This window comes from Micropterus dolomieu, linkage group LG09 (assembly GCF_021292245.1).
Source record: "Micropterus dolomieu isolate WLL.071019.BEF.003 ecotype Adirondacks linkage group LG09, ASM2129224v1, whole genome shotgun sequence".
In the NCBI taxonomy this organism is placed as follows: Eukaryota; Metazoa; Chordata; class Actinopteri; order Centrarchiformes; family Centrarchidae; genus Micropterus; species Micropterus dolomieu.
Window position 1 is genome coordinate 23,481,475 of NC_060158.1, and position 10,515 is coordinate 23,491,989.

General features: G+C 41.1%; 1 protein-coding gene across 1 annotated transcript in view; it reads right to left on the minus strand.

Annotated features, from left to right (window-relative positions):
• The window catches only part of fndc5b (fibronectin type III domain containing 5b), a 21,548-nt gene extending 11,955 nt beyond the window's left edge, over positions 1–9,593 (minus strand). Inside the window, exons 1-3 of the mRNA XM_046059114.1 lie at positions 9,241–9,593; positions 4,370–4,488; positions 3,389–3,587 (exon numbers count right to left, since the gene is read on the minus strand). Of these exons, the coding sequence (XP_045915070.1) occupies positions 3,389–3,587; positions 4,370–4,488; positions 9,241–9,316 (394 nt within the window). The 5' untranslated portion in view covers positions 9,317–9,593. The remainder of the gene's footprint in view (positions 1–3,388; positions 3,588–4,369; positions 4,489–9,240) is intronic.
• Between the last annotated feature and the right edge of the window lie 922 nt (positions 9,594–10,515).

Below are 10,515 nucleotides of genomic sequence, written 5' to 3' on the forward strand. Positions count from 1 at the left end.
ATTCTTTATTGTTAAACGTGTGTTGAATATAAACTCCTCTTAGGAATTTCACCATTCAATGTGAATTTATCTGAGAATATTCTTAAAGAAGGAAATCTCTTCAGTGATTGGTCCTTGGCTACAACGTCGTACAAAATCCTGTTTGCGGCACAGCAAAGTGTCGTAAATCAGCACTGAGACTGACACTTAAGATTTAGTCCTACACTTCACTCAAATTAGAACTATGATGCTTGATAAGTAACTTTTAAGCACAGCTTTGAGCCAAGAATTTTTTTACTCTTAAGTCAGTTCTTAGCAGCGTTCTTATGAGTTATTCTGAGAAGCTTGATAAATACGGGCCCTGATCTCAATGAGGATAATAAGAACACATTCAAAATACCAGGTGTAAACACAAGGCAAGATCAGATCATTTATTTTCTGGTGTGTTTGGGAATCCTGTGATGGAGAGAGAATCATCCACTAAGGGGGTGAAGGTGGGGCGTGAAGTCCAATGAGGTTTAGGTAGGTCTGGGAGATAAGTTTAGTATTTTGAAAAAAAAAACACGTATTTAAAGAGAGAAGATCGGGTGCTTTTTTTATCCAAGTATGTTTATAAAGTTGCTTATCAATGCCACTTTTCGTGAACTGACCAATCAAAGCCTGGATGGGGCAGGACATTACAAAAGGCTGACGTGGTGCTAAAGCAAACTCATTCTGTATGAATGGTCATGATTATTGATAAGTTAGCCTTTAGCACTAACAAATTAGAAACTAACCACCATTTAGAGCATTTCTCTTGCACAATGATTTAATGAATGAATATGTGGAATTAATACTATACTAGTGTTAGCTATATAGGATACTATTATCAAGGCCTACTAGGCCTACTATAAACAATCTGTAGGCAGACATAAGCCAAATAAAGTGTAACCCATAGATATATTCGTATTATACTAACATTAAATTTATCATCAGACTGCAGCCTGCCTGCTCACTGTCGGCTCCTACACACACACACACCGCCTAGCAGAGACCACCGCTCCATTATGGTAGAAACGGTGAAGTTGAGTTAGCTCCAAAGTACTCGAGTTGCCGACAGCTACGCTCGTTAATTTAACTACGTGCAATAAAACCTTCGTGAGTAAAAAGACAATACTTTATCAATACACCTGTCTGTAGGGTAAACATGTAGAAAGGGTTAATTTAATCATCTCTGTCCCCTGTCTATCATCCAGTATGTTATGTACAAGCACAGCTAACGTTAGCTTGGCAATTAGCCAAATGTTACAGACAAGCTAAATAGAAAGCTGTCTGTCTGTAGCACAGACTGGTCTGTAGTCTTAAAATTTGTCACATTGTTGTAAAGTCAACTTCTGGCTGAGCCAAACCAGGTGCTCTTCCTTCGAACAGGTAAGTCTAACGTTACCTGCAGGCAGTGAATAACAGCAGAGGGGAGGTGGAGGAGGAAGAGGAAGAGGAGGGACTGATACCGACTGATGTCTGAGTTTTTATTCTTTCTAAATGTCACTCACTCTTGTGATGTCAGATATTGAGTTTATATATAGTGAGTTTACTGTTGTAAACATTAATGTTGCTGCTCTAGAAACAACATTTAGCAGCATTTAAAATATTAAAGTCTAATCCTGTAATCAATTTAAAAACAACCAGGCAGTTACTATGCACACTTCAATATTTGTTTATTTATCGCAAGTCATATGTCACCTCAATATATAACAATGTTATCGCAGTCTCAACAAGGGTATCAATATCAACAAAAATTAGCAATCCCCATCCCTACTAGTTACTCCTCCAGGTGACAGATGTAGATTTGACCGAGCCAGGATGTCATTACACAAATATTTGCTCCTTTTGCCACTTCTCTTCTTGAGAGCAAAACGTCCCCCTTGTTCTATTTGCTAAAATGCGTGCGTGCGTGCGTGCGTGCGTGCGTGCGTGCGTGCGTGCGTGCGTGCGTGCGTGCGTGCATGCGTGTGTCAGGATCCCTGTGAAACAGAATGCATGACCTGCAGAGCTGGTATGTACGTGTCAGTGTCAAAGTTGCTAGCAATCTAGAAGCCCACATGTAAGCCCTATTAAAGTTCAGTAACATAGTTAAGTGGCTCTGATGCACATTCATTATGACTAGAAAAATAAATTTCGATTTGGCCATTAGTGAATTTTACAACTTTAGAATGGATCAGACGGACAAGACAGTCCCAGACAAACAGACCCAATGGGACAAACTGCACATTGTTTTTTCTTGTAGGTTTGATAAAGTACAAAGAAACTGACAGGTGCATAATTAAATTAAATTAAAGTAGAAAATAATAATACAATAATAATACTGTTGTGAATCATACGTAAGGAGCCATTTCTGGAGAGAAAGATTAATCATCTTTGGAGGTACTGCAAAAAGGGGGCTCAGGTGTTTTCACAGGATGAGATTTGTTATAGATTTGAGTCTCTTTCATTATATATATAAGTCTATGGTAAATAGTGTAATTGGCTTCAAAGCCCGGCACACTTCCTGGGGGCTTGGTGTCAAGGCAATACATTGCTCCCTAATGTGCCCTGTTTCCTTTCTTATCACTGCTGCTGATGAGCATTTAGCATTTGCTGTATCCCTCGGAAGCAGCTGCTCTCAGTGCTGTAACTGGGTCGGACATGATAAAATTGGAAGTACTGCAAGGCGCTCCAGATAACAGCAGCCTCTACATTTGAAAACTAGAACAATACATTGTATGGTGGGTGGGGGGGGGACTCTCACAATGACAACAATTTCTGCATTTTATTTGTATCAAATTGTCAAATAGCCATTTTCTTTTTTCATTATGAAGGGTAAAAGCACAAACAAAACATTAGTACTCTGCTGTGTTACTGCCTCTGGTTAAAAGCAGCTGTGTATGCATACACCTGTGTGTGTCGATGTATGAATTTGTGCATATAGATTATTGTTTGTCAGCAAGTGAATAGCAGGGGAAAAGAACGTTCGTTTGTTTTCTCTCTCTCTCTGAGTGCTGCTGTGTTAATGGATGATTGCTTCTGTTTCTGTGTGCTTTTGCATGTTTTGAATTTCAATGATCTACCTATTTGTAGGTGTTTGTAGCAGAAGTGAAAACTCACACAGTTCATGTAAGGCTCAACATCATTTTTGACTTTGACAATTTCAACAAAAGAATGAGGATTTGCCAAGGAATACATCCTTTCAAGGGTTTTTGAGATTTCATGGATCCAAGAGAACACATTAATGGGGTCCTCTTACAACACTTACAGGTCAGAAAAAGCTTACAGTAGCATAAAGTAAAGATAGAAATACAGACAAATGAGCTGCTTATTAAGCACCAGTAAGTAAAAAAATCACAAAACCAGGTACATTCTTAGATGAATAAAATGTGTTATAGTCCCTCACCTGGGCTTTTAGACGCCATCTTCTCCGATTCTTTGGGCGTTCTAAAGAGAACCGGATCACTGGGGGGGCTGCTGCCTCCCATGCTTATACTCTGAACGTGAACGATGTACTCTGTGTCCTCATCCAAATCCCACAATGCACAGGAGCGCGTGGTGGTGTTCACTTCCTGGATGAACCTCAGCATGCGCACATCCTTCTTCTGCAAATGAGCAAGGAACAGAAGAGCCGAGTTAGAGAAATCAGGGCCAGGAGGCTTCATGTAATATGATGCTTTATTGATCCCTGAACAGAAGATCTCTTTTCTTTGGCACCAAATCAGCAGAGAGGTTCGAGGTTAAACTGATGCATCAGGCCACAGTCTGATATTTGATTCTAAATGTGTTAGAAGTTTTTCCAACGTGCAAAGAAAAAGTTCTGGGGAACCCTCTTTCTAATTGTAATTTCTTTGACATGAAAATGGGGACATTTCAAGATAATATTGGCACAAAGTAACAATATCTGCACTCAGAATTCCATATCACTTTAACTAAAACCACAGATTCAGCTTCACTCTGCTCCCTCAAGACAATGTTAAGAGAGGTTAGGGTTCTATGTTAGCAAACATTCCTTGGATGCGTGTTCTATCAAATGTTGATTTCTGGTGGCAAAGTCAGATTTTCCTGCTCGGATAATTCCAGAAACTGCGCTCTGGTTGAGGCTGAAAGGGGGCAAATGCATACAGGTTCCTCTTAGTTAACAGTTGGGAAAAAGCTGAAATAAAGTCTCCAGGGATTTTTCTGCTTCACTGGCCATGTACGTTCTACTTAAAATGTACATTATTATCAAGCTAGGATTGCTTGCTCAGGTCAATTGGTTTCTGCTAGATCAAGAGAAAAGTCCCCTTAGGGGGTACAGTTTTTATTTACCGGGCAATTAAAGAAGGGCATTTCCTAACTGTTTGAACACACACACACACAAAGTACATGACACACATAGAGGTACCTGTTGTGTGATGGCAAATCCGATGACAGGGTCCCCCTCCAAGATTTCCCATGTGACCATAGCGGAGTTGACCTCAATCTCTCTGATGGTCACATTGAGTGGAGCTGACAGCAAGGTGTCTGACACGCACACAGTAGCATAGCCACAAGAAACAAATTAAAGCACACACAGGTCATTAATGTTATTGTAATACATACAATCAATGCTACAGTGTAGACCTGAACACACATCTTCCCATCTCTGTCACTCTCTCTCTCTTTGAACTCATTCTTCTCTTGTTCTGTCGCCCCGCCTTCCCTAAAATCTTCTCATCCCCTCCAACAAATTAATCTTTCTACTTTCATTAATACCAGGCCTAATTAACCAGGCAGAGGTCTCTTGGTGTTTCCCTTGAAAAGGCTCTGTTTCTCATTTGTCTTGTCTCTGTGTTTCTCTCTCAAACATTTTCCTGTCTTTACCTTCTTTCTTCTCTCTCTTCTTTCTCCCACGCACATCTCATTAAAGTGTGACTCATGAGAATGTATTTCCTCTGTCACGCTGCCAATTGATTTGAATGTTTAGTCTAAAAAAACTCCCATCCCAGAATTCAATGAAATGTTTTTTGATCAGGAGATTGGGTATGATAGATTTTAAATTACAGTCTTGCCCAACTTTCTTCCTTCCTTGACTGTAAAGGGACCGCAGAAACCAGATTTGTAGTCTGTCCGTCTGTGCACGCGTGAATGAGTGAGTATGTGTGTGTGAGATGAGACCATCTCAAGGTCTGTGATCAGAGTCAGGGCTGTATTTCCCATGAGCCTGATCTGTCTAAGCAACGTTAGAGTCTGACCTTGACATTGTCAACATGTCCTCATACCTAAATGAAGGAATAGGTTATTTGCCAGTGACTCCCACACAACACATATGACCGTGGAGAGTACCAGTGACAGGCGTACCAGACCTTTGTCATGGTAAAATAATAAACACGTGGTTAACGGCCGCAGTTTGGTTATGTTACATATGTAACTTTACTTACGTATGTTAACTTTTGGTTTCACGCGGGACAAGAACAGCGGGCTCCTGGGTGAGTGTCCTGTGTTTGACCCACCTATCTACACCAACCTCATCCCTCCGCAGACTTTGTTGCTCTTTATACAACCTCACCGGATCTCCTTCTTTGCTCCTGTCATAATTACTATGGCCACTAGAGGTTGCAGCCTAACAATATACGTAACTATGGGTCGAAATAGGATGATTGCACAGACAACCAATTAACTTCACCTCCGTGTGTACCGTGTCTTAAAGCAACTATAATCAAATTTGTTTCTTCAACAATGGATCACATGAATACTTGTATGTGAATCTGCTCACTCAAAGAGACAAACTGACAGATAATTATCACCAACTCCGCATTGCCCTCAGCTCTATGCAGCGTTTTTGCATCTTTTTGTTTGTTGTTTTGATTTTCTGGGCTGAAGCTTTACTGTTGGTTCGCTATCACCGCTCTCCAGCGTCCTTTTCGGCCACAGCAGGCATCTGTTTACAGCAAAACAGGACTGTTTGCTAACATTTTCTCATTCTACTTCATAAGGTTATGTTAAGTGTTGAATTCACAGCATGTTTCCACTGCCCCCATGTGGTCAAAAAGCACTAGAGAGAATTAACACTAAGTCCCAACCCACACAGTTTAACCCTAAGCTATGATTTAGTTCCTCTACTGCTTCACTTCAGTGACAGCATAACAGGTGACTTTAAATTTGATGTGATAAAGCTAAGTGCCTTACCTTTATCTCAATCTTTCTATTTATGGTGTTGAGTCCAAAATGTTTCTGCACCTTAAAGGTTCAGAGTGTAATATTGAGGAGGATCTATTGACAGAAATGCAATATAATATCCATAACTATGTTTTCAGCGGTGTATAAAGACCTTAGAACGAGCCATTTCTATCTACATACACAGTGGGTCCTCCTACACAGACGTCGCCATGTTGCGGCGCCATGTTTCTACAGTAGCCCAAACGGACAAACTGGTCAACAGAGCATGTTTCGTCACTACGTTGAATATGTATGAAGAAGAAGAACAAGTACGCTAGTACTACTATTAGTAGTTGTGTTCTGGTTTATTAGAAGTGAGAAAAGAAGAGGAATTTGGACAAATGGAGGTCCACATTTATTATTTAGCACTCTGTCAGCTTCTCCTGCACGCTTGGAAAGGGAGGGGGGAGCGGTGCATTCATGTGGTGTCAGAATAATCAGAATCTTTTTTTTCCTCCTTAAATCTTTATTGCAAAAAGAGAAATAAAGTGTACATTGGACATAAAGAAGTATACAGAACTTTGATTCGTACAAAATCACGTATTGCATATATATACTTTGCAAACATGTAATTTGTAATATGATTATAACAGTTATTTTGTTGTCCATGAAGAGTGAACTAGGTGTCTCTGTGTGTTGTTTATATGCTCTGATAATGCTAATCCAACAAATCTTTGCAGTAGCGTCCATGTTGATTCCACATTCCGACTTAAAAGCACATGAACGCACACTGAAGTCGGAAGAACGACTTCACAACTCTGGAAGTAGGACCACCCGAGGAGCATGTGAATGCACTGTGAGCCGCTGATTGCAATTCACAACCCTCACCACTAGATGTCACTAAAACTTATGCACTGAACCTTTAATTCTTATTATTATCTGTTCAGCACGGCTCGCTAGTTCATCAGTCCATCAGGAACACGGCAATATATATCTAAAGTTTGCTAACATTAGCTAACATTAGCAACCATAGACTACTGGTCATTAGAGAACAAGTGTGTGTTGAGTTGAGCAAAGGTGCATTTTATTGCTTGGATGCTTCTTGTTATTTCATCCATCCATCGCCAACCGCTTGGCTGGAGCCAATCCCAGCTTACACTGGGCGAAAGGCGGGGTACACCCTGGACAGGTCGCCAATCCATCGCAGGGTCACACACAGAAAAACAACCAGTCACACTCACATCTAAGGACAATTTTTGGAGACACCAAATAACCTCAGACTGCATGTCTTTGGATGGTGGGAGGAAGCCGGAGAACCCGGAGAGAACCCATGCGGACTCGGGGAGAACATGCATACTCCACACAGAAAGGCTAACCACTGCACTACTGCGCCGCCTGCTTCTTGTTATTTGTAAGAGGAAAATGTGCTTTTATGTCTTTCAAAAGTTACATACTCTTGCTTTAATACGTTGCTCTTCTGTATGCTCTCATGTCCAGGTGTTACCTTCTCCATTTCATTAAGTGCGTGTTTCTGAGTGAGCCAATTGCCTCTTTCTTTCTCTCCGTTTATAAACTAGATTACGAGCATTAACTGTAGTCTGTCACTTTTTGCAAATTAGATTGACACATTGTCTCAAACACCTCTGGGAATCTTGAACACCCGGCCTCTGACTTGTTTATATAATGATATTACAGGAAGAACAGTACTCTCTGTGTCTCTTTCTGCCTCCCTCCTTGTCTGTCCAATGCTAAGACAATCACTCGAATACATTGTTAAACTGGAGTGTAACAGTTGTTTGGGGCCAAACTCTCTCAGTGGTTTCAAATGTGTGTTTGTTTATGTTGAGTAGATTGTGGTGTATTTAAGTACGTGTGTGATATGCTGCTATGACTAGCTGTTTTCCCACAGTTGATCATCCGGCACTGTCTCTCTCTGTCTCCCCCTCTCTCTCCCCCTCTCTCTCTCACAGACACACACACAGAGAAACAATACAATAGCAGAGAGGGACTCCCATCCATTCTTAAGCCGTTTGCTGCCAAAGAGCTTAAAGCTGGCTGCAAAATCACAAAACTCCCCCTTAAAACTACATTCATTTCTAGCCTCAAGAAGCCAAATATCAAATCTCTGGAGGCTGAGATAAATTCCACTGGATCTTATCGCCACAATTTCAGCTTTTCAAAGGACTAGCTGTCATTTCTCTGCTTATCATCGGGACACAATGTAACCAAGATCTTACACTTGAGATGAATGTCTTCTTGAATATAAGCCACTGCAGGTTACAAATATGCAATATCATGAAAGATAGATGAGATCCTATATCCAATAGGCAGAATATATTTTGATTAGGTTTATGCTGTATGGAGAGCTTTGAATATGAATACCACACCCCTGTTTAATCTAATACTGTTTCATAACCCTTCAGGACATTGATGGATGTTGAAGCTGGAAGTTTTCAGGCAGGGTGACACACTTTAGGGTTACAACTAACAATCCTTTTTTTCGATTATTGTCTTGATTAATCGAGAAATCAGTTTGTCTATAAAATGTCAGGCACGCATTAAATCCTCACATTTCTCAAGGTGGAATCAGCAAATGTTTGCCATTTTTCTTTGAAATCATTATCAACTAATTGTATCAAATAATTAATCAGTTAATTGTATTAACTCTAAAACTTATTTAGTCTTTGGTGGTGTTTAAAAATTGTATTTTCTAAATGTGTTTCCCCTTAAAAATTAAGAACTTTCTTCAACCATAGGCAGAGTACAGCAAAGATTATTTTTGTTCTTGGAAAAAAAAAAAAAATTCTAGCCTATTCTCCAAACTGGGGAGAACAACTTATATTAAAAAGCACCATATTATAGCCTAAGTGTTGATACAGTATGATACTAACTTGTGTCAGCCATGGTTGGCATTACAAAGCTTATTACTTCAACCTAGTTGATGCAAATGCTGATCCCGACATATAACAACGTGTCCTGCCAGGTGCTATCCGCTGCACATTACATGCATCACATTAGACAGCTGGGGTCCAAACATACTAACAGGCCTACTACACAGTAACGTGGTGGTTTGATCAGCCAGTACATCATCCCCTGTTTACTCGCGATGATCGCCCGTCAACCTGTGGTAAAACTCACCGGCATTAACGGAGGACACCGACAAGAAGCCCAGCAGGAGCAGCAGCACCGCCGCAGACAAGCCTGGTTTCGCCATCCTCCTGCTTCTTATAGCGAGGCTTTACATCCTGCGCGGCCCATTTATAGCATACCACTGAACGGCATGGAGCAAGCATCCCGGTCGGTCCCGGGCAGAGGACTTGTTGTGCCAGTGACGAGGCTCACCTGAACTTGAACGCTGCAGCAGAAGCGCAAAAACAGCCAGATGAGGATGAGGAGGGTTAAGAGGAGGGGAGGGGGTGGTGCTCGATGCCGCGTTGTCTCGCTGCTGGTGGAGTCTCAGCGACGGCCCTCAGACCACCGGCAGACTCCGGCAGACTGGTGACGGAGCGGCGGCGTGGAGAGGCTTTACTACGCGGAGAGGTGAGCGCAGCGTAAAAGGCGTGCGCAAGTGCTGCAGAGTGTAACGTGCAGCCACAGCTAATGGCTCTGTGTGTGTCTCTCTCTCATACAGACACACACAAAAACACACACAAGAGCCTAGTGTCACTATCTTCGTGGGAATAAGTCACTGATATAATTCATTCCTTGCCCGTTTACCATAACCATCACAATTAAGTGCATAATCCAAAAAACAAATCTTTACCCTGAAACAGCCCTTTTAAATTGTGGGGTCCAGCATCAGCTGTGGGATCCCACAAGCACAGTGGGCTGCTGATTTTTGGACAACCCCCTCATTCACCTTTGGCAAGTTGTTTAATTAAATAAGTATTGCCAAATATCCAAAGAAACATAAGTTCTATCAAAAACGTGTAACCTAAATTATGTTTATAGTGCTAATATGATAAGAGGTTTAATGGATTAGTTGTCTGACTTACATTTTGGCAAATTTTGATAATGGATAAATCATTTAGCATGAAGAATGACAAACATTCTCTGGTTCCAGCCTCCTAAAAAACAAATGCCTTCAGTGTTTTGTTTCCTGTGGCTACAAGCCAAGTGAGAGTGGAGTCATCTTTAGGAGAAACCTATTATCTCCCCTCAGACATTGCGACTAAAAAAGTTCTACAGTTTAATACTAAATGGTCAACCACAATATTATGAAGTGGGGGTTAATCTGATCAAATGAGTCCATATGACTTCCATAAGGCTGTGATGTTACAACTATACAGTAAATTCCCTCAGCCATGTCCCCAGCAGAGCCTACTTTAACTTTATTAACAACACTAAGTGATCATTCTGTCGCTGGAGGTTGCTCAGTATTACTCCCGTAAAGTAAAGTGTTTTGTTGGTTGT